The sequence below is a fragment of the Phoca vitulina genome, unplaced genomic scaffold (assembly GCF_004348235.1).
Source record: "Phoca vitulina isolate PV1807 unplaced genomic scaffold, GSC_HSeal_1.0 scaffold2, whole genome shotgun sequence".
NCBI lineage: Eukaryota > Metazoa > Chordata > Mammalia > Carnivora > Phocidae > Phoca > Phoca vitulina.
The window spans coordinates 39,883,938-39,909,634 of record NW_022589705.1 but is presented as its reverse complement, the minus strand read 5'-3'; the positions used below and the strand labels follow the sequence as shown (position 1 = coordinate 39,909,634).

Below are 25,697 nucleotides of genomic sequence, written 5' to 3'. Positions count from 1 at the left end.
CATAATGGGGCTTTAGAATTCCTTTATAAGTCTCAAACCTAGGTAGGGTTTGAGGATTTTTTTTTTAATGAATAATTATCAAATTGGGTTTGGAAATAAAATTCTACTTGTTACTAAGTAGCCATGGATCTTCATCATCACATTAATGAAATGGTAACATTAATAAAATCAAATGACATTAGCTCCTAGATCTTGATGGTAAAAAAATCAAGCCAAGTAGAGAATTTGTTAGTTTCAGGAAACAGTTAAAGCTAACTTACCAGACTTAAGAGTCTTGCATAACACCTGAAGTCTACACAACGATAAGCTATAAATGGTGCATGTGTGTTTCTATGTAACTTTGTGTTTTAATGGAATAATACATAATCATTTCCTAGATGATTTGGGAGCTTGTCTATTACAAATGCTCATGTTGCACTTGAGATTGACACAAAAGTTAAATTCTTCTCTAGTTTTAAGCTTAAACACACATACCTTTGCAGGCTTAACAAAAGGGGATTTGCAGAACTGGCTGTAGTACATCCAATAGTGTTTGTTTGTTCTGTACCTAAACTGTATTTCCATGTAAGTTAAAAATTTTTCTGGGCACTTGGAGACACAGATCTGTGAAGAAAAGGAACACAGTGGTGGGAACTCAATTGAGTTGAACAAACCAAGGAAGTAGCTGTAAGTTTAGACTTCTAAGTTATCTACCACTATAAAGAGCAAAGCACTATTTTCCATCTAAGAAATTTACATCAATTTTCTAATTTATGTAAAAAATAAAATTTCATGTACTAGTTATCAATCTCTACTCCTTGCCCTTTGATGAATGATTTGTGTTAAGACAAGAAGATGTTGTACAATGACAGACTTGTTTTTAACTTCTGATTTTGAGAAACTGTAGATCTTCTTGCAGCTGTGAGAAATAATGTATTCCACCCAGTTTTATCCAATGGTAATAACTTCCACAATTACAGAACAATATTACAACCAAAAAATTGATATTGTTACCATCCAATAACCTTATGTAGATTTCACTAGTCTTACATGCACTCATTTATTTGTGTGTGCGCATGCACGCACATGCAGTTCTATGCAATTTTATCATGTGTAGATTCATGTGACCACTACCACAGGACAATGATGGATTTTTAATAAAATATTTCCTTATTAGTTTCTGAGTTAGTAGATAAGAGTATAATGCAAGATTAATATTTGCAAGATTAATTTTGTCCGTGTAGTTTATGTATTTTCAGGGTTAGAGTCTTGCTTCCTTTCCTATATATGAATAAAATGGTCATTAAACATGCTCCAAATATTGATAACTTATGTCACTAATAATTATCAGTGCCAGTGAATTCTCAACAATTCTCAAAATATAATTGGGGATTTATTACTATAAGAAACTAACAAAATTGGGGCTATTTGTGGCAGTCAATCATTATTATAGTCTTTTACCAGCCAAATGTAGGCAGAGAGGTCACCAATACAATTATTTTACATGAATGACCTTAGAGGGCCTATTAATGCCAAACTAGATCATTGTGCTAGTAGTCCACAGAGTCACTGTGGAGTGAGTGAAATCCAATTAGGAACTCCACAGAGAGAAAGCAGAACCCGAGAAGATACACTCTATTGGCTTTGCTTTTGTTTGTAATTGAAAACAAAAACAAAGATCCTAGTAAGCCATGAGAGTTGCAGTCCTTACACATTCTCTCCTTCAGTTCCTCCTTATGAAAGCCTTCTCAGCTCTGACTTGCTGCATCTCCCTGCTGTACTTTGTTAACTTCTCACTGGCCAGATTCTAGCTCAATCCATGGGCAGCTAGGTAAAAACACCGCTGCTGAGCTGACATCTCTTTCCCATTCTTTGGGTCATGTTTCTACTGTACACAAAAATATTTGGTGTCAACTCCACAGCCACAGTAGCAGGTGGATAACTAAATGGATACGTCCAATCTCACAGTTAATATTGTTTTGTAGTAGCAGCAGCAGTGACCTAATTTCTTCTAGAAGTTCTGACAAGGCAAACAACCTGTCTCCACATTCATGCCTCCATATGTATTTTCTCTTTGTCAGTTTCTCATATATACATAGGCATTCACACACACACACACACACACACACACACTCACTCACTCACTCACTCACATACCTCTAGAGGAAATATTGAAATTTCACAGGTATCTTTCTACAAAAGCCAAAGAACTGTTTAGGGACATTCAAAGCCCCCAAATGCTCACATTTTTATAAAGAAGGCTAAGGTTATCATCAATGCAAATGTAAAAATTTCACTCTGATTGGAGCTAAGCTGAGTATACCTTTAACATATTGGAAGATACTTTACATTTAGACTTTGACAATTATATGGCTTTGAAAGATAACTTCACTAGTTCCCCTACTGGGTACATTTAAATGGATTTATAAAATGAATACTGAAAGTACTAATGCTTTCACAGGCCTTAAATAACTTAGGAACTACTGAGTTGGGACCATGATGATTTCTGTATTCCTAAATACACACACATACAATGTATACTACATATTAAAAGTGCTGTGTATGCAACATATACAAGAAATAATTAAAAATGGCAAAAAGTGGTTTGTTAAAGAGAATCACAAATTTCATTCCAGACACAAATGAGCTGTTAAAATACAATATAGCAATTGCTCTTTACTCTCTCCCTCTATCAGACCAATTTGTTCATTTCAAATACGATGCTGATTAGTAGCAATCAACATATAATTAGGCAAAAATGAAGGTCACATTGAGGTAGGGTATCCTAATTGATCACAGTGTGTCCTTTAAATGCTTGTGACACATGTCTGGACTATGCTGGCAGTTAACAAAAAACATAATGCATAAAAATATGGCTTGGATCAGTAGATACACTAATGCCTGGCAGACTAAAAGCAAGTCTCCATTACTGGCAGCTAAAATATATTCTGACTCAATTCTTTGTGTAACCATAAAGGGGCACTTTATTTTTTTTATGGATATTCTTTTTTTGTTTATTGAGATATAATTGACATAACATTCTATTAGTTTCAGGTGACTCAATAATTGTATATATTGTGAAATGATTGCCACAGTATGGTTAACATCTGTCATCATACATAGCTAAAAAATTTTTTTCTTGTGATGAAAGCTTTTAAGATCTACCCTTTTAGCAACTTTCAAATATACAATATGGTATTATTAACTATTATCACCATGGTGTACCTTACATCCTAAGTGGATATTCTTTTTTTTTTTTTTTAATTTTATTATGTTATGTTAGTCACCATACAATACATCATTGGTTTTTGATGTGGTGATCCACGATCCATTGTTTTCGTATAACACCCAGTGCTTCATGCAGTACGTTCCCTCCTTAATACCCATCACCGGGCTAACCAATCCCCCCTCCCCTCTCCCCTCTAAAACCCTGTTTGTTTCTCAGAGTCCATAGTCTCTCATGGTTCATCTCTCCCTCCAATTCCCCCCCCCATTTTTCCCTTCCTTCTCCTAATGTCCTCCATGCTGTTCCTTATGTTCCACAAATAAGTGAAACCATATGATAATTGACTTTCTCTGCTTGACTTATTTCACTTAGCATAATCTCCTCCAGTCCCATCCATGTTGATGAAAAAGTTGGGTATTCATCTTTTCCGATGGCTGAGTAATATTCCATTGTATATATGGACCACATCTTCTTTATCCATTCATCTGTTGAAGGGCATCTCGGCTCTTTCCACAGTTTGGCTATTGCCGACATTGCTGCTATGAACATTGGGGTGCATATGGCCCTTCTTTTCACTACATCTGTGTCTTTGGGGTAAATACCCAGTAGTGCAATTGCTGGATCATAGGGTAGCTCTATTTTTAAATTTTTGAGGAACCTCCACACTGTTTTCCAAAGTGGCTGTACCAACTTGCATTCCCACCAACAATGTAAGAGGGTTCCCCTTTCTCCACAACCTCTCCAACATTTGTTGTTTCTTTCCCTGTCCATTTTTGCCATTCTAACTGGTATAAGGTGGTATCTCAATGTGGTTTTAATATGAATTTCCCTGATGGCTAATGATGATGAACATTTTTTCATGTGTCTGTTAGCTATTTGTATGTCTTCTTCAGAGAAGTGTCTTTTCATATCTTCTGCCCACTTTTTGACTTGATTATTTGTTTTTTGGGTGTTGAGTTTGAGAAGTTCTTTATAGATCTTGGATACCAGCCCTTTATCTGTAGTGTCATTTGCAAATATCTTCTCCCATTCTGTGGGTTGCCTCTTTGTTTTGTTGACTGTTTCCTTTGCTGTGCAGAAGCTTTTTATCTTGATGAAGTCCCAAAAGTTCATTTTTGCTTTTGTTTCACTAGCTTTTGGAGATGTATCTTGAAAGAAGTTGCTGTGGGCGATGTCAAAGAGGTTACTGCCTATGTTCTCCTCTAGGATTTTGATGGATTCCTGTCTCACATTGAGGTCTTTCATCCACTTTGAGTTTATCTTTGTGAATGGTGTTAGAGAATGGTCGAGTTTCATTCTTCTGCACCATTTATTGAAGAGACTGTCTTTTTTCCATTGCATGATTTTTCCTGCTCTGTCAAAGATTATTTGACCATAGAGTTGAGGGTCCATATCTGGGCTCTCTATTCTGTTCCATTGGTCTATATGTCTGTTTTTGTGCCAGTACTATGCTGTCTTGGTGATCACTGCTTTGTAATATAGCTTGAAATCGGACAACGTGATGCCCCCAGCTTTGTTTTTCTTTTTCAACATTTCCTTGGCGATTCGGGGTCTTTTCTGATTCCATACAAATTTTAGGATTCTTTGTTCCAGCACTTTGAAAAATGTCATTGGAATTTTGGTCGGGATGGCACTGAAGGTATAGATTGCTCTGGGTAGCATAGACATTTTAACAATGTTTATTCTTCTGATCCATGAGCATGGAATATTTTTCCATCTTTTTGTGTCTTTTTCAATTTCTTTCATGAGTGTTTTGTAGTTCCTAGAGTATAGATCCTTTACCACAAAGGGGCACTTTAAATGTAGTTCTTCATCATTATTTTTATATATTCAATTCATATAGGTTTAACATTCTAATACAAATCAGAATTTGGTGAGTAGAAGAGCTATACTGTAGGTTAAAAGACTACATTTGGTATGAAAAAAGCATGATTTAGTAAGTAATCTATGGTGTACTTAACATAAATGTAAATAACATGTACATGGGTACATAAAAAACAATGTACAAAGATATTTTTGTTTCATCATGGGAATGATGGATTTGTACAGTGGAAAATTTCCTAGACTGGGAAGAGGAAGATATTAATTCACTCATTTATTCCTGCAACAAATACTTATTGATCACCTACTCTGAGCCTATTCTAGGCACTGGAAACACAATAGTGAATAAAACAGATAAAAACCCTTGCCCTTAATCTGTTTACTTTCTAGTAGAGGCGAAATGGATAACAACAAGTAAGTAAAATTACTTGTTACAAGATGGTAAAAAATGCAATGGAGAAAAATAAGGCTAGAAAGGAGGTTAGAGGCTACAAAGTAGCTGAGTAGGATTCCAGTTTTACATGGGTAATCAAGGAAGGCCTCCCTAAAAAGGTAACATTTGAGGAAAGACGTGAAGACTATTGATCAAGCCTCAGTCATTTGGAGAAAGAGTACTCTAGGCAGAGAGAACAGCAAAGTCTAATGCTCTGAGACAGGAGCACTCCTGGATCCTTCAAAGACAAGAGATGGGTAATATAACCTGAGTGTAGTGAGTAGAGAAAGAGTAACAGCAAATGTAGTCAAAGTTGGACAGACAGTGAAGGATCCTGTAAAGCCACTGTTAAGACTTTGCTTTTAAACTCAGTAAGTTGGGAAGCCATGGGGGCAAGGGCTGAACAAAGGAGAAACATAAATGTGACATATTTAATGGGATCACACTTGCTGCTGGGTAGAAAAGAGACTGTAAGGGGTAGAAATTAGGGCAAGGATAAAATCAGAGAGACCAGTCAGGAACTCATTGAACTAATCTAGGAGAGAGACGATGGTTCTTTGGAAAAAGGAAGAGAGGGTGAAAAGTAGTTAGTCCAGGTATATTTTGAATGGAGACCAGAGGAATTAGCTGAAGATTCACACATGAGTACAAGAGAAAAAGAGGAATGAAGGATGATTCCATGTTATTTGTAGCTGACCTTAACTGAAAGAGGGAAGACTGCTGGGTTTGGAGAATAATTTTAAGGATGAAGTCAGAGGTTAGGAATTGAATTTTGGAGATGTTAAATTTGAGATGCCAACTAAACATCCATGTAGACACATTGCATAGTTGGTTGCATGTAAAGATGAGGAGTTCAGGGAGCAGACTTATCTGGAGGGTATATATAAATAAATTAGGGAAGGCAGCATGTAGATGATGTTAAAACCATAAGACTAGATGAGATCACCAAAAGAGTAAATGTAGATTTTGAAAAGGACTAAGCTTGGTATGGGAGGGAGCTCCAACATTTACAAGATGTTGGAAAGATGAAGAAAAACCAGCAAAGGAGAGTAACAAGGAGTAGCCAGAGAGTTGGGAGGAAACCTAAAAGAATGTTGTGCCCTAGAAGCCAAGTCAAGAAAGTGTTTTAAGGAGGAGGGCTTGAATAAACAATGCTGTTAGATCAAATAAATGTGGAAATGAGAATTGGCCATTGGTTTAATAATATGGAGGTCCATGGTATCATTTGGAGAAAATTGGAGTAGGAGTAAAAGCCTGAATGAGAAGAGAGGATTTAGACACACTGAATATAGACTATTCTTCTGAGGACTTTTACAAAAAAGAGGTACAGAGATATGAAGCAGTACCGGAGGGCGGGGTCTGTTGGATCAAGGAGAGAATTTTTTGAGATAGAAGAAATAACAGCATGTTTGTATACTGATAGGGATAATTTAGTAGAGAAGGAAAAATGGTAATAAAAAAAAAAACAAAAACAGAAAATTCCTGGAATGATGTGCTTGAGTGTGTGAGAGAGATATAATGCACAAATGGATGGGCTGACCTTAGGAGCACAGGCAGTTCATCCACATTATGACAAGGAAAGGCTGAAGAAGTATATGAACATAAATGATAACAGGTAGGCAAGAGGATATTACTGTAGGAGCTTTTAAAAGTTGTCTTCTAAACACTTATATTTCTCAGTGAAATAGGAAGCAAAATCAGAGGCTGACAAAGAGATTGGGATGGAGTTCTTAGAGGCTTAAGAGGAAAAGATGTGGAATTGTTTTCTAGAAATGGTTTTCTAGCTAGGCTAGTGAATAGACAAGGGGTTTGTAGCGTGGTTGTGGGACAGCACTAAGGGCCCACTGAGATTAGTGGTTCTGAATCGAAAGAACTATTATGTAGGTTTCCTCCAACAACTCACAGCTGCCTGAGTTCAAGCATGGAATAGGCAGAAAGTTGCACTTAGCTAGGGATGAAGTTTTGCAGGAAGTACAACTACGTGGGATGGGGCAAAGGAATTGGGGGTTTATATAAGGGAGTGAATTTAAAGAGGGGTCATGAAATCTAAGTCAGAGAGGGAAATGAAAACATGATGGAACTGAGGGATACTGTGAAGGGGTTAACATTAGGGGTTTGTAGGTCCCGGTGAGATAGAATGATTGTAATTGGAATGTTAGAGGGATTGAGATGGGCAGACATTGGGATGTTTGAAATTGAGATTACGAGGGGTGGTAATTACTGGTATGACAAGGTCAAGGATTTGATTTTGGGAGTGGGTGACTGTGGTAGAAAACAAAGTCTTGTGGTAGAGGTAGTCACAGAACTAAGATGCCAAATATCTCAAGTTGGCTTTAGTCTCAGCAGGAAGTAAGATATCAAAAGTCTTTGAGAGAGATGAGGAAGAGAGCAAGCAAGCAGATTTACAAACTAGATCAGAGAAGATCTTTGGGTGTGGTTTACTAGTACATGGAACAAAGAGGAAGCAAATAAGTTAGAAGCCTATTACATTTTTGAGGCAGTTGTGCTGCCAAAGAATTCATGACCTCATCTGAAAAGGCCTTTGACTGTTAAAATAATCTTTGAGGTGCTAAATTTGCGCAACAGGAAAGGAGCTTCAAAGTTCTATGGCCCTCAAAAGAGCATATATCTCCAATGCTCAGCAATGATGTGGTCTGAGGCTAGCAGACAGGAAATAACCTCCCAGGTGGTTAAAGGACCATAGGCTGAAATGGGGAATACAATCCAGGTCGAATAAGAATGTTTTCCAGTGCCATGCACTGGAAACCCCTGTGCATTTATCACTCCTCCCTTTCTGAACTGGAGTTTGTATTCTAATAGTCCCAGCCTCATACCCCATTGTGCATTCAATGTAAAGACCTGATAAAGAGAGGATGTATCACCCAGAGATCCTTGAACTTTGGGTTAAAAATAGTACTATGGGGGATGCTGGGTTGTCTCCCTTGGGAAGAAGGGTATTCTGGAGGACAGAGGGATAGACTATAGAAGACCCAACTAACTGCCCATTGAAGTCTGTGCCTTATCCCACAATGGCACTGCTTTAGTCCTTCCTTCTTGCATCTAGGTGTGAACATATAAAAATAATATGCATGTTGTAGGAGTAGAAATGTAATGTGTGAACACTTCTAAACCAAGGCTTATAAGAGCAGAGATGCTTATTTATCTTCTGTCTCCTTCTGGCAAGTGGATGCAGATGACAAGAAGGACTTAAGACAGAGCCACCAGATGAAAGGAGTCTGGAGAAGAGTTGCCCACTGACCAAAACCACCAGCCTTATACTGTCACAAGACCAGAAATAAACTTTATTATGTTAAGTCACTGAAAAACTCGAGTTTATTAGTTATAGTAGCTAGCTTTGCTCTTCCTAATATGGATCTTGAGAAAAATACCACTTCTCAGGGTTGCAGTTTGTTCATTTTATAAAAATAGGTGGTTCAACAAAATCACTGAGAATCTTTAGTGATACCATAATGATTAATCCTGCTTCATTTTGATTGTATATGAACAAACACGAGCTCATGCTTATGTCTTCCCACCTTCTATAAATTCATCATTAACCATACACACACAGAATTCAAATGGAATTGCTGATTCTTTTATCCAAGAATGTTCAAAATTGCAATGCATTTTTTGCCTTACCTGTGTGGTAGGGCACTGTAGGTTTACCACCACAGAGGGACTGGTACAGCTGAACAAGTTAAAGTAAAACAAAATGGTCTTGTTCCTGTTAAGAAAACAACATAAAATAATCTTTTTAGTGACTGTGGAAATAGTCCATATCATTTCAGACCCTGTACACTTTTAATATAATGACCTTTAAAATTTGGCTTCATTTTCCCTAGACGGCTACAATATAGTCCCCAACTCCTCTTTAAGCTGCCTAACATTCAAAGCTCCTTTTTGTAATAGTAAAAAACTGAAATAATTAAATTGTTCATCAACAGTGGATTGGTTAAAGAATTTTAGTCCACAAAGAAGACTATATTACCACTGAAAATAACGTTGAAGAAAATGTTTAATGGATGAATTCACAATACATTAATTTTAGGAAGCACATTACTAAAGAGTATTAAAATATAATTAGATTTTAATTTTTCAAAAACAGGTAAAGCATATGCAGAAACAATATATATGAATGGTGGGATAATATGTTTAATTTTTGTACCTTTATGGATTTTCTAAAATAAATTTATTACTTTGGTAAACTAAAAAAAGATAAGTAAATGAGTGATATCTTCTGTTTGAAATTGTGGTCAGTAGCATAGTAACGAGGCAGGTTGATACTCACTATCACTAGCATTGAGTGAAGTATTACTCTGCCATTTAGCAGTCAATGATTCTCTTTTGAATCTCAATTTCATCTGTACAATGGGGATAATACCAGCCCTACTGACTTCACAGTGGTGTTGGGAGGACATAAGAGAATATGTAGTGAACTCAAGACATGTGGCTGTCCAACTTTAATATGTATCTCTAAAATTTGGGAGTGTTTGTTGAAAATTGTGATTCCTGACTCCTTCTCTACCCTTACGAGCCCAAATTTCAGGATATGGGGCCCAGGAATTCACATTTTATCCCTATTCTCCCCAGATTTATCTATTTACTTTTATATAAATTCCACTAGCCAACATATAGTATATCATTAGTTTCAGATGTAGAGTTCAATAATTCATCAGTTGTGTGTAACACCCAGTGCTCATCACATCATCTAGTTACCCCATGCCCCCACCTACCTCCCCTCCAGCAACCCTCAGTTTCCTATAGTTAAGAGTCTCTCATGGTTTGTCTCTCTATCCGATTATTCCCATTCAGTTTTCCCTCCCTTCTCCTATGATTCTCTATGCAGTTTATATTCCACATATGAATGAAACCATATAATTGTATTTCTCTGACTTATTTCACTTAGCATAATACCCTCCAGTTCCATCCATGTCGATGTAAATGCTAAGTATTCATCCTTTCTGATGGCTGAGTAATACTCCATTGTGTATATACACTACATCTTCTTTATCCATTCATCTGTGGACATCTCAGCTCTTTCCATAGTTAGGCTATTGTGGACACTGCTGCTATAAACATTGAGGTGCAGGTGCCCCTTCAGATCATTTGTATCTTTGGGGTAAATAACTAGTAGTTCAATTGCTGGGTCATAGGGTAGGTCTATTTTCAACCTTTTGAGGAACCTCCATACTGTTTTCCAGAGTGGCTGCACCAGCTTGCATTTCCACCAACAGTGTAGGAGGTTTCCCCTTTCTCCACATCCTCGCCAACATCTGTTGTTTACTGTCTTGTTAATTTTAGCCATTCTGACTGGTGTGAGGTGGTATCTCATTGTGCTTTTGTGTTTCCCTGATGCCAAGTGATGTTGAGCATTTTTTCATGTGTCTGTTGACCATCTGTATGTCTTCTTTGGAGAAATGTCTGTTCGTGTCTTCTGCCCATTTCTTGATGGATTATTTGTTCTTTGGGTGTTGAGTTTGATAAGTTCTTTATAGATCTTGGATACTAGCCCTTTATCTGATGTTATTTGTAAATATCTATATTAATTAATATTAATGTAGTGTATCACATTGATTTGCGGATGTTGAACCACACTTGCAACCCAGGAATAAATCCCATTGGTCGTGGTGAATAATCCTTTTAATGTACTGTTGGATCCTATGGGCTAGTATCTTGGTGAGAATTTTGGCATCCATGTTTATCAGGGATATTGGTCTGTAATTCTCCTTTTTGATGGGGTCTCTGTCTGGTTTTGGGATTAAGATAATGCTGGCTTCATAGAAAGAGTTTGGAAGTTTTCCTTCCATGTATATTTTTTGAAACAGCTTCAGAAGAATAGGAATTAATTCTTCTTTAATTATTTGGTAGAATTCCCCTGGAAAGCCATCTAACCCTGGACTCTTGTTTGTTGGGAGATTTTTGATTATGGCTTCAATTTCCTTGCTGGTTATGGGTCTGCTCAGGTTTTCTATTTCTTCCTGTTTCAGTTTTGGTAGTTTATAAGTTTCCAGGAATGTATCCATTTCTTCCAGATTGCCTAATTTGTTGGCATATAGTTGCTCATAACATGTTCTTATGACTGTATTTCCTTGGTGTTGGTTGTGTTCTCTCCTCTTTTATTCATGGTTTTATTAATTTGGGTCTTTTTTTCTTTTTGATCAGTCTGGCTAGGGGTTTACTGATCTTATTAATTCTTTCAAAAAACCAGTTTCTAGTTTCGTTGATCTGTTCTGTTTTTTCATTTCTATTTAGTTGATATCTGCTCTAATCCTTATGATTTCTGGTCTCCTGCTTGGTTTAGGCTCTATTTGCTGTTCTTTCTCCATGTCCTTTAAGTGTAAGGTTAGTTTGTGTATTTAAGACTTTTCTAGTTTCTTGAGAAAGGCTTGTATTGCTATGTACTTCCCTCTTAGGGCTGCCTTTGCTGTATCCCAAGGGTTTTGAACAGTGTGTTTTAATTTTCATTTGTTCCCATGAATTTTTAAAAATTTCTCTTTAATTTCCTGGTTCAATTCATTGTTTAGTAGGATGCTTTTTAGCCTCCATGTATTTGAGTTCCTTCCAAATTCCCTCTTGTGATTGAATTCAAGTTTCAAAGCACTGTGGTCTGAAAATATGAAGGGAATAATCCCAATCTTTTGGTACCAGTTGAGTCCTGACTTGTGACCCAGGATGTGATCTATTCTGGAGAATGTTCCATGTGCACTCAAGAGTATTCTGTTGTTTTAGGATGGAATGCTCTGTATATATCTGTGAAGCCCATCTGGTCCAGTGTGTCATCCAAAGCCCTTGTTTCCTTGTTTCCTTGTTGATCTTCTGCTTAGATGATCTATCCATGCTGTGAGTGGGGTGTTAAAATCCTCTACTATTATTGTATTATTATCAATGTGTTTAATTTTGTTATTAATTGGTTTATATAATTGGCTGCTCCTAAGTTGGCACATAAATATTTATAATTGTTAGATCTACTTTTTGGAGAGACCCTTTAAGTATGATATAGTGTCCCTCTTCATCCCTTACTACAGTCTTTGGTTTAAAAGCTAATTTGTCTAATATGAGGATTGCTACCCCAGCTTTCTTTTGATGTCTATAAGCATAATAAATGGTTCTCCACCCCTTCACTTTCAGTCTGGAGGTGTCTTTGGGTCTAAAATGAGTCTCTTGTGGACAGCATATCAAAGGGTCTTCCTTTTTTATCCAATCTGATACCCTGTATCTTTTGATTAGAGCATTTAGCCCATTTACATTCAGAGTAACTACTGAAAGATATGAATTCAGTGCCATTGTATTACCTGTAAAATCACTGTTTCTGTTTATTGTCTCTGTTCCTTTACTGGTCTATGTTACTTGTGAGCTCTCTTTGCTTCCAAGATCCTCTTTAATATTTCTTGCAGGGCTGGTTTAATGTTCACAAGTTCTCTTAGTTTCTGTTTGCCCTAGAAGTTCTTTATCTCTCCTTCCATTCTGAATGATAGCCTTGCTGGATAAAGTATTCTTGGTCCCATGTTTTTCTCATTTAGCACCCTGAACATATCATGCCAGCCCTTTCTGGCCTGCCCGGTCTCGGTGGATAGGTCTGCTGCCAGTCTAATGTTTCTACCCGTATAAGGTTAAGGACCTCTTGTCTCAAGCTGCTTTCAGGATTTTCTCTTTATCTCTGAAATTTGCAAGCTTCACTATTATATGTCAGGGTGTTGATCTATATTTAATGATTTTGAGAGGGGTTCTCTGTGCCTCCTGGACTTGATGCCTATTTCCTTCCCCAGATTAGGGATATTCTCAGCTATAATTTGCTCAAATATACCTTCTACCCCTATCTTTCTTCTCCCTCTGGAACCCCAATAATTCTAATCTTGTTTTGCTTTATACTATCACTGATATCTCAAATCCTCCCCTCATGGTCCAATAATTGTTTCTCTCTCTTTTGCTCAGTTTCTTTATTCTCCATAATTTTATCTTCTGTATCACTTATTCTCTCTTCTGCCTCATTTATCCTAGCAATAAGAGCCTCTATTATTGATTGTATCTCAGCAATAACCTTTTTTATTTCAACCTGATTAGGTCTTAGTTCTTTTATTTCTCCAGAAAGGGAATCTCTTGTGTCTTCTATGCTTTTTTCAAGCCCAGCTAGTATCATTATACTCATTATTCTTAATTCTAGCTCTGAAATTTTACCAATATCCATATTTATTAAGTCTATCACTGTGATTACTGCCTCTTGTTCTTTTTTTCTGGGAATTTGTCCTTCTGGTCATTTTGTCCAGAGAAGAATAGATGAACAAGAGAACAAAAAAAGAAAAAAAAATCAACCATGACCCCAGCAAAATATACACTAGGCAAATCAGAAGAGATCAGAAACCAAAAAAAGAAAAAAAAGGCGGGGGGGTAGAATATAACCAAACAGGTAGACAGAACAGGGTGATACATTTCGTCCTGGATGTATTTTTGTCTGTTAGAAGACACTTGATCCCAAAATTGTAAAGAAAGAAAAACATATATATACAAAAATAAAATTGAATACAGTGAAAGGAAGCCAAAAATGAAGAATATAGCTATAAAATGTAAAAATGAAAATTAAAAAAAGACTTAGAGTTGATAACAGAAGCTAGTTGAAAAGGGGAAAAAAAAGAAAATTTAAAATTGAAAGACTAAAGAATCATGAGAAAAACCCCTCAAATTCTATATACTATTTTCCCCTAGTGCAGGAGTTTTTCAGTTCTATGTGATCCATAAACTTGGTATTCACCTGATGTTCCTCCTGATCTTCTACGGGAGGAGCCTGCTGTGCTGATTCTCAGGTGTCTTTGCCTGGGCAGACTTGCACCACCCCTTGCCAGCTCAGTCTAAGCTGCTTCGGGTTACTCTAAGGGGATTTTGTTCCCTGAAGGCTTTTCATGCCACTTTAGAGGATGAAAAAAGTAAAATAAAAATGGCGGCACCCTGATCTCCAGCCCCGGAGCTGAATGATTGCGACCCCCACCTCTTCAGTGCACCCTCAGGGAAAAGCAGGCAATCACTTTCTTGTGCGCCAAATTCCACAGACTCCTGCAGTGCACATCTTCCCGGGGGGGGGGGGGGGGGGGGGGGGGGGGGAGGGAGTCTCACCACGGCCCTGCTGCTTTCTGGGGAGCTGTTGCTCGATCCTGTGCGCACCGCACAGCTCCTCCCATGGGAAGGAGCAGGGTTTCACAGCAGTTTTGCTGCTTGCTGGGCCCCTGCTTCAAAAGCAGTCATCTGATCATGCTGCAGTTTGAGCTTTATGGCAACACCTAGCTGAGAGGCTATTCTGAGGCTTGCTAATTGTAGCTGGCTTCCGTGCTCCAATGCTTGGGAACTCTGCTGCATGCAGGCACCCCCGTTCTCCCCCATTCGGGGATCCGGAGACCATACTGTCCCACCTAGCTTTCTGCCCCACTTCACCACCTGAACACCTTTCAGGCAGAGATGTCACTCACCCGAGAAGACTTCTAAAAGTTCCACTTTTATGCTCTGCTGCTATATCACTTTCCAGTTGCCGGTTTATGGAGGCTCCCTCCCCCGAAGTTCATCTTCCAATATAATGCCTCAGATTCACTTCTCTGCACCTCCACACTTCTCCTTGCAGAAAGTGGCCAATTTTCTATTTGTAGAATTGCAGCCATTCTTTTCTTAGATTGCAGGTTGAGTTTGCAGGTGTTCAGAATGATTTGATAGATATCTAGCTGAATTCAAGGGACCAGATGAAACAAGGGCCCCTATTCTTTCACCATTTTCCATCCACTTCCTCCCCAGTAGATTTAGATACAGGTGGCTTATAAACCATACCTTGAGAGAACATAGCCCTAAACATTCAAGCATTTGTTAAGTCCCCAATTAATTAATGTGACTACATACATAGAAGAATGTATAGCAAACTGTTAACTCAGAATCGCCAAGTAGGATCCAAATGTAAAAATAAAGAAAGCCCTCCACACACACAAAAAAAGTTCTGGCTAGATTCTTGCATCATTTCTACCCTCTTCCTGCCCCGGAATGGGTGAATTTTTTTCCCAACTCCAAATTGCAGAGGGCTCTGAGATAATCTCTCATACAGACTGAGGGTACCTGTAGGAAGGGCAGACCAGCATTTCATTTTCAAATGTACATCTCTTCTGTGGCAGACTTATTCATCAACCCTCTGTGCCCATTTTAGAAGTGAGAAATGAAACCCAAAATGACCACAGAGGGTTAGAAAAGCCAATGGCACAGAAAGAGGACAGCCCTGAAGCAGCGTCTTATGGGAGGATGAAGAATCAAGTAAATGGGCTTGCACTTCCCTCGTGATAACTCATCTGACACCAAGAGACTGGTAGTGAGTCACCAGGGATGGAGCTGAAGGGGTTTGGAGGGTGGCAAGCCAAAGCTGATCTCTCAAATCAAAGGACTATTTAGTAAGGACTTCCCCCAGAGAATCTTCTCTTGTACACCATGAGAGAGCCAGCTTTTGGATGCTTACCCCAAAGAGGGTATTGATGTCTAGTTAATCATGTCTCAGCTGCAGTAGTAATAAGCACATGGGCCTAGGGCAATGGCCAGACACTCCTCCTCCTTCCATCCCTCACAACACAAAGAAACAGCCAGAACCAAAAGAGAGGGAAGAGAAGGGAAAGGACGGACCAGGCCCTCTCTTCCTCTCTCAGTTCCCTTGCAGAGTTCAAACTTGAGCTGGGGGATTGGAAGAAATGAGATTCAAATTTTAAATTGGACTACACTAAACTCTATAACAATAGAAAGGGTCTGGAAAAATACAGAATCTACCTGAGATGTTCAAGTGAGAAGAAGACAGACTTGCATGAACTCTGTTAAAGCCAATGATATGGGAAAAATAAACCCATTTCATGTTTGTAATCCTATCAAGTTCAGATGGCTCAAGAATATGGTCATTGACTTATACACAGTATGCACACAGCTACTTCATGATTCCCAAGAGCCAGCTTTGCTCTTTCACCAAACAGCCCTATCATCTACACAGTCTTGTGGTACACGTGATTCAAATTTGTACCTATGCAAATGAATATATTATTGCATGTCATGAATCGGAGTTCCTTGGGAGTAGTGTGAATGGTAAATCATTAAGTGTCAAGAGTCCCCCACAGGTAAAATTGATTTATAAACTGCAAATGATAAATAAACTCAAGTTATTCACCCGATTATGCTATTGTCAAGGGTAAGGTTTATACCTTCTTCACCTTTATATCCCACTTTTCCAACACTTATCCTAGTACTTGGCCCATTCTAGATTTTTATTAAATGTTGCAGAATGAATGAGAACAATTCCAGAGTAAGTTGTTGTTGTTGTTTAATCTTAGAATCCTCCTTAGTTTCCCAGTACAAATCTAAGGTCATTCAATTCCAGTCTGTCTGATATCCTTAAACTTCAGTGAACCTCATGGGGTGCCCCAGTGGCTCAGTCGGTTAAGTGTCCAACTCTTGATTTCAGCTCAGTGTCATGATCTCGGGGTTCTGGGATAGAACCCCACATTGGGTTCTGTGCTCTCCCTCTGCCCTTCCCCCCACACGTACTCTTTCTCTAAAATAAATAAATCTTAAAAAACAAAAACAAACTTCAGTGAACCTCAAATTCCTCAGGTACAGCATTGTGCTGATGGTTGCAACTGAGCAATTCCGTGGGAATGACTGAGGGAGTAACTATTTAACTTCAACTGCATATCCATCAAGAAACAACAAAGTAAAATCAACTGCAAACTACTAGTTCAAAATGATGTACCATGCACTTAAGCCTTCTCTCCTCTTCCCTGAGCCTCAAGGAAATAAAAGAATGGAAGTACAAAAAGGAATAAACCTTACCACACCAGCTGAGGGTGGGAAAGACAGGATCTGTTCACAATTGTATGAGAGTTCAACAATTTCTGGAAAATGGAAAGCATATGAGAGTATGTTGAGTGATGAAGACACCAGAGAGGGGTAGGGAAAGGGTGAGATACAACCTGTCTATTGGAAATCATGAGATGCTGGATTCAGAGTTGAAAGTGAAAAATGTGGTTGAACACAAGATTAACTGAAGGTTTATGTACAGAGCTACAGTACAAACCAGCACCTCTCTGTTTTTTCCCATACCCTGGCACTTGGAATTCCAGCATCCAAGAAAAACATGCAAAACTGAGGCCTCCTTTGTGGAATGAACCTTCTGGGGTTAGCAAAGGCTTTTATGGAATTTGGTGCCCCAGCCTACAAGCCTTCATATTTTGCAAACGTATGCCTGACAACCAGCTTCCCATCAGTTTATGCTGTCGTGAAATCTGACAGCAAACATAGCCTCATCACCTTATACAGGGCAGAGGTCTCACAGGAAAACTGACCTACTAACATAGCTGTGGGACAAATTCATACAAGCGACTTCTTTCTTTAATAATAATTGGTAATCAAGTAGAACCAGGAATGTAAGGAAGAATCAGAATATGAAAGAGAAAGACTAAACAAAAACTGATGCTGGATGAAATACAATAATTTAGGGCATAGGATGGACCTTTAAAGAAAATCCAATATTTTCAAAATAATCCAAGCAGACTGCCCATAAAATAAAAATACTATAACATTACAAAGAAATAGAGGATAAGAGGGCTCTTAAAGATGAAAAATACGAGGAAGATGGAACAGTAGGAGGGCCCTAAGCTCACCTCATCCCATGGATACAACTAGATAACACCCACATCATATAAATAACCCAGAAAATGACCCAAAGACTGGTAGAACAGATTCTCCACAGCTAAACATAGAGAAGAGGCCACCTTGAAAAGGGTAGGAAGGGCAGAGACACAGACAGGAGTTAAACAGACCCACAGGACTGTCCCCAGGAGGAACAATGCAAGTACAGAGAGGGAAAAGAAACCACCCTCACACCAGGCACCCCAGGCATGGGGAACCTGCATGGGAAAGATAAACCCCCATAACATTTGGCTTTGAAAACCAGAGGGGCCGAATTTTGTGAGTTTTTACAATCACTGGGGCTTAGTACCTAGAACTTTAAAAGTCAGCAGGCTGGACTCTGGAAGAGCTGGGAGAGCCTGGAGGAGGAAGAAACGGAGTCCCCACCCTTAAAAAGAGCACAACAAACTGCCCCACTAAGATACAGCATAGAAGCAGCAGTTTGAAAAACACCTGGGGTATGAAGGATGGAGATCTGTTTACTAATCTGAGAGTGAAGGCTGGAAGGGCAGGGATTTTGGGGAGATTTCTCCAGGAACAAAAGAGCTGACAGGTGTCATTCCACCCCCCTGCCCGCCAGCTTAGACACAGGGACACCTGTGGGAACCAACACAGTGCCAACAGTTATTATCTCACTTGCTAACACTGCTGGCATTCTCCAGCAGACATGCCCATCCACAGCCAAGCCTCCATTCCAGGTCCACTCCCAAGCACACCTGAGCAAAACTTCCTGACACTCTGTACCTCACGCCCATGTTTGCCTGCGGACCTGCCCCCTTCAACACAACTGTGGAGAGACCATCCAAAGTGCTACCATGAGCCTGGCAGTGTGCAAGCAGCCCTGAGAGAGGCCAGCACAACTCCAGAGTGACTCCTGCTCTAGGGGAGAGGGGATGATAACCACATACACAGGATCGAATTTGGCCACAAAGGTGGGCTGGGGGCAGACAGCTGGTCTGACTACAGGCCCTGCCCACCAACAAAAGCTTCTCAAAGGACAACAGAGGGAAAGAACCCTGCAGTTCAGTGCTACTGCCTCTCTGGCAAACATTTAGTCTGACTCAACTCAAGTGCAAGGCGGCCACAGCCTGACCCACTAAGAGAGGAAATAAATGCTACCCAGAAGGAAAGAGAGCCATTGCAGATAACTGGACTAAAGGCAAATACAGCTCAGTTACCACAGCAGGGCACACACAACATATATAAGAGACATTCCTAAAGTGCCAGGTTCTGGTAAACAGGGGACATTGCAGTGCAGGGCACTACAGGACCTTTTTATAAGGCCGTTACTTTCAAGAGCAGGAGATGTAGCTGACTTTCTTAACACATAAAAACAGACACAGAGTTACATAAAATAAGGAGACAAAGGAATTTGTTCCAAATAAAAGAACAGGACAAAATTACAGCAAGAGCACTAAACGTAATGAAGTAATACATATACCTGATAAAGAATTTAAAGTAATGATCACAAAAATATTCAGTGGATTTGAGAAAAGAGTGGAGGACCTCAATAACACCCCCAACAAAGAGACAGAAAACATAAAAAAGAACCAATCAGAGAAGAAGAAATAATAATGAAAATTAAAAATACATTAAATGGAATAAATAGTGGACTAGAGGAAGCAGAGAAACAGGTTAATGATCTGGAGGACAGACTAATGGAAAGCAATCAAACTGAACAGGAGAAAGAAAAAAAATAATACAAAATGAAAATAGATTTAGGGACCTCAGTGACACCATCAAGTGTACTAACATTCGCACTGTACAGATCCTAGAAAGAGAAGAGAGAAAAAAGGGGGTAGAGAATTTATTTGAAGAAATAATAGGTGAAAACTTCCCAAATATGGGGAAGGAAACAGAAATCCAGATCCAAGACTCACAGAGAACCCCCAACAAAATCAATCCAGGAAGGTCCACACCAAGACACACAGTAATTAAAATGGCAAAAAGTAGTGATAAGGAGAGAATTTTAAAAGCAGCAAAAGAAAACAGGTGCATACAAGGGAAATCCCATAAGGCTATCAGCTGATTTTTCAGCAGAAATTTTGTAGGCCTGAAGAGGGTGGCATGATATATTCAAAGTACTGAAAGAAAAAAACCTGTAACCAAGAATACTCTATCCAGCAAGACAATCATTCAGAATAGAAGGAGATACAAAGAATTTCCTAGACAAACAAAATTTAAAGTAATTCATGACCACTAAACCAGCCCTACAAAAAATGTTAAAGGGGACTCTCTGAATGGATAGGAAAGACCATAAGCAATCCCATTTACTAGACCACTTTTCTACACCATACACAAAAATAAAAATGGATTAAAGACCTAAGTGTGAGACAGGAAACCACCAAAGTCCCCTTTGATAATAACCTCTTTGGAATTAGTTGTAGCAGCTTCTTACTAGACACATCACTGGAGGCAAGAGAAACAAAAGCAAAAATGAACTACTGGGACTTTATCAAGATAAAAAGCTCCTGCACAGTGAAGGAAACAATCAACAAAATTCTAAGGCAATCTATGGAATGGGGGAAGATATTAGCAAATGACATATCTGATAAAGGGTTGTTACCCAAATCTAAAAAGAACTCAACAAACTCAACACTCAGCAAACAAATAATCCAGTTAAGAAATGCACTGAAGACATGAATAGACATTTTTCCAAAGAAAACTTCCAGATGGCCAGCACACATGAAAAGACGCTCAATATCACTGATCATTAGGAAGATGCAAATCAAAACTACAGTGAGCTATCACCTCATTCCTGTCAGAATGACTAAAAATAACAACACAGGAAACAAAAGGTGTTGGCAAGGATGTGGAGAATGGGAAACCCTCTTACACTGTTGGTGAGAATGCACACTGGTGGAGCCACTCTGGAAAACAGTATGGAGTTTCCTCCAAAAGTTAAAAATAGAACTACCCTATGTCTCAGTAATTGTACTACTAGGTATTCACCCAAAAGATGCAAAAATACTCATTTGAAGGGATACATGCACCCCGATGTTTACAACAGCATTATCAACAATAGCCAAATTATGGAAAAAACCCAAATGTCCATCTACTGATGAATGGATAAAGAGTACTTGGGGTGTACACACACACACACAGGAATATCACTCAGCCATTAAAAAGAATGCAATCTTGCCATTTGCAACAAAGTGGATGAAGCTAGAGAGTATTATAAGTGAAATAAGTCCATAAGAGAAAGAAAAGTACTGTATGAGTTCACTCCTATGTGGAATTTAAGAAACAAAATGTATGAACATAAGGGGAAAAAAAAGAGAGGTAACCCATAAGACAGACTCTTAACTATAGAGAACAAACTGAGGGTTGCTGGAAATCAGGTAGGTAGGGGGGATGGGTTAAATGGGTGATAGGTATTAAGGAGGGCACTGGTTGTGAGCAGCGTTGGGTATTGTAGGAAGTGATGAATCACTAAATTCTACACCTGAAACTAACATTACATTGTATGTTAACCAACTGGAATTTAAATAAAAATGTGAAACCAAAAAAAAAAAAAAAAAAATGAATCCAGGAAGTCCAAGGTGTGAATAACAGAATTCCAAAGAGACAACCAATAAAATGGGAAGAATGAAAATAGCTAAGAAATAACTGAAGAAAATTTTCCAGGGCTAATGAGAATCCTAGTTTTTCAGAACTAAAGGACTCAAGACTGAACAAAAATAACTTAAGAAGAGAAAAACACCGATGTCACACTGTGAGATTTCAAAACACTAAGAATAAAGAAATGATTTTAAATGCCTTTTCCAAAAGAAAAAAAGTCACCACAAAATATGTGAATCAGTCTGGCATTAGCCACACTGGATGCCAAAAACACTGAAACAATGTCTTCAAATTTCTGACAAAAATTGTCTTTCAAGGTACAAATCTATCAGTAGGCCATCAATCAACTATAAATAGGGAAAAGAAAAGTATTTCTAGGGGAAATACTCAGGAATTTACTTCTCAGGAAATACACTTCCTGTGCTTCCTTTCTTTAGGAAGATCATCGAGAATATTCTCCATCAAAACAAGGGTGTCAGCAAGGAAAACAAATTGGCAAACAGGAAACAGTACACGGGACATGTACATACTTTAAAAAGTGTCTGTTGTTTATCTGAAATTAAAATTTAAGTGGGCATTCTGTGTTTTTATTTGCTTAGTCTGGCCACTCTAGAATCAGGATCCAATCTAATGGGGTAGACAAGTCCCAAAATTAAAGCTTTGCAGTAGATCTAAAATTTACCAGGTCCTGAGTGAAACAAAAGGACAGAGGCACTGCAGGGTTGTCTTCAGAGAAAAGGGGCCTCTGAAAAATGGGGTGATTGGGTCCTGATAAAGGCTATTCACAAAAGCTGAGCATAATACCTTCTAGGTCCATCCATGTTGTTGCAAATGGCAAGATTTCATTCTTTTTTTTTTTTTTTTTTAAACATTTTATTTATTTATTTGACAGAGAGAGAGAGAGAGAGAGAGCACAAGTAGGCAGAGCGGCAGGCAGAGGGAGAGGGAGAAGCAGGCTCCCCGCGGAGCAGGAAGCCTGATGTGGGGCTCGATCCCAGGACCCTGGGAACACGACCTGAGCCGAAGGCAGACGCTTAACCGACTGAGCCACCCAGGCGCCCCAAGATTTCATTCTTTTTTATGGCTAATATTCCATTGTGTTTATATGCCACAAAACAAGTGAACAAATGAATACAACAAAAGAGAAACAGACTCATAAATATAGAGAATAAACTGGTGGTTGCCAGAGGGGCAGGGGCAGAGAGATAGGCAAAATAGGTGGATAGGGATTAAAAGGTACACACTTCCAATTATAAAATAAATAGGTCACAGGGATGAGAAGGACAGCATAGGGAATAGAGTCAATAATACTATAATAACTTTCTGTGATGACAGGTGGCAACTATCCTTGACATGGTGAGCATATTGAAATGTATACAGTTGTTGAATCACTATGTTGTACACCCGAAACATTATAAGTCAACATTATATATAATTACATATTACATTACCTATAAGGTAACATTGTAAGTCAACTATGGGCCAATTAAAAAATTTTTTAAAGAAAAAATCTTGTTGGCAAAATATAATTAAGAATGTTAATGCCCTATGTTAAAGCAAACTAAAATATGGGAGGATACTAAGCCACTAATAAAGCATAAGATTTGACTTTGATATCAGTGACCTAGTAGACATGAAAATGGAATGGCCTGGTATTGAGTAAAGTTTACATAGTTATAACAGAATCAAAGTCTTTTGTTTCCAACTTCTAGAATCAACCTACCAGTAGAACATGGAAGGTGATGTAATGTGTGGTGATTAACATAACATAATAAAATAAAATTTTAAAAAAAGTTGTGGAACTGAACTTCATAACAAATTTGATTAAGTAAAAAGGTAAATATAGAAAGTGGAAGGGGAAATGAAAAGAAAGAGGGAGAGAAAGGTAGCAGGGTAATATCCTCCTTTTATATAAAGAGGGAGTCAAAACACTGACAAAAGTTAATGGAACAAGAAATAGAGGTGTTAGTATACTATTTAAAGTCACAGAAGTAACCATATGAAAATCTACAGGTAATAATCTAACTGCAAACAAGCGAGGAGGAGGGGATCAGGCAAAGAGATAATGTAAATGAGTTAAATCTTCATTTTTCATAGCAGGCTGGCAATGGATACTTTTTTAATGCATACTTTCTAACATTAATAAAGCACAAAACAAAAGAATAAGCATATTACTTAAAGTTATGCAAAAAACCACCAGAGAACTAAGGCCAGTGTTATAGACTGAATGTATCCACCCACAAATCCATATGTTGAAATCCTAACCCCCAATGTGATAGTCCTAGGAGGTGGAACTTTTGCAAGGTGAGTGGGTCATGGTAGTGGAGCCCCCATGAACAGGATTAGGGCTCTTATAAGAGACCCCAGAGAGCTCTCTAGCCCCTTCCTCCATTTGAAGATGCAGAGTGAGGCCTGCTGTCTGCACGCCGGGGAACAGGCCCTCACCAAGAGCCTGACCACACTGGCACCCTGATCTTGGACCTCCAGTCCCTAGAACTGTAAGAAATGAATTTCTGTCATTCACAAGCCACCCAGTCTATGGTATTCTGTTATAGCAGCCTGAACTTACTAAGAGAACCAGAGAGAGAAGAGAGGGTCTCTGTGGAATGAAATTGTCATTAAGGAGTCCTAGGACAGGAGATCATTGCTTTTATTGCCTTTAGAAGCTCTTCATTAATGTTCAGTTTACTTCCACATGCATATATTATATCTATATAAGTATATAAATATATTGATATAGATTTTTAAAAATTAAATCAAGTTACTTCGGGCCTTGTAGTGTGTTCAAACAAATTTGTGAGACCTCCTTGCTATTTTATGAGAGGTTCTTCAGTAAACTGAAGACAAGTTTTCTTGCTGGACCTAGATGCCAAATTGATGCAAAACGTAAATGGCAGAGTTTTGTCCTCTTAATCTGAGCTGTTTCTCTAACTGAATCTCACTCTAGGGATGGGTGTTTTCATCTAATTTGGTAACTGTGCTGTATCAATGTTCAAAACACATCTACAAGCTGAAGTTTTTGTAGTAGCCAGGAGGTGGCATCAAAATCAATTGAGTGGAAATCCCAAAGAACAGGACCATACACAAGTATCAGGAATAACTTCCCTGAAAGGCAGAGAAAGTTACATCAACAGAGCACTCCGTTTTCCTTTGAGGTCTCTGTTTTATCTGTTTTGACATTTTAGAAAACCCCCAGTGCTCTCCTAGTGTCTTTTTGGTTAGGCATGGATATACAAAACACAAAATGGCCAAACTCTACGTCCCAAATATTATCACACTATTTCTAAACACAGAATTTAAGCTTAGTAATAAGGAAGGTGTTTGAGAATTGAGGATCTAAGGGTTGCTGTAAGTACATCATGACACTAACAAGTACAAATACTCTGTTAGAGTCTAACAAGTATTTCCTGGACTGTATTGTTTGGGGGGCTTTAATTACACATCCTGACATAGATGCATTTCATTTTACAACAGAAGTGCGTGTGTGCGTGTGTGTGTGTGTTTTAATTTAATGATATTTTTACCAGTTTATGTTCAAGATTTTTAGGATTGGTAAACATGCAACATTTTATCATAGGACTGTACTGTAATTTATTTAATTAATCTCTATTGATAGCCATATAGGATATTTCCATTTAATTACTACTATTTCATAGTACCTGTATCACTATAACATCAGGAAATTTTATGCAAATTTCCACTAGGTAAGTTTCTAGGAGGAAAACTGCTGAATCAGAAAGAATATACAAATTTGAAAAGTATTTCATAGAAGCCACTTTTAGACAACAGGCTTGAGCAATGGAAACTTGGTCAAGGCAGAAGGGCCCAAAGTGACCCTGGCTGAATGAATACAGACAGGCCCATCAGCGGACCCACCTCAAAAGTTCCATAGGACCTCTAACCAATGGGCTACTTACAACCAGGCACAGTTACCAAACGGGAAATTCCGCATGTTGCCACACCTCCTCACCTTCCCCCTTTAAAAACAGCCCC

At 38.5% G+C, this 25,697-nt stretch overlaps 1 protein-coding gene across 5 annotated transcripts in view; it reads right to left on the bottom strand.

The window, feature by feature from the left end:
* SLC44A5 (solute carrier family 44 member 5) overlaps positions 1 to 25,697 on the bottom strand; it is a 351,239-nt gene that overhangs the window by 57,086 nt on the left and 268,456 nt on the right. For all 5 annotated transcript variants that reach the window (XM_032425923.1, XM_032425947.1, XM_032425932.1 and 2 more), the window contains 2 exons: positions 9,099 to 9,183; positions 475 to 603 (listed from right to left, as the gene is read on the bottom strand). In XM_032425923.1, coding sequence (XP_032281814.1) covers positions 475 to 603; positions 9,099 to 9,183 — 214 coding nt within the window. The remainder of the gene's footprint in view (positions 1 to 474; positions 604 to 9,098; positions 9,184 to 25,697) is intronic.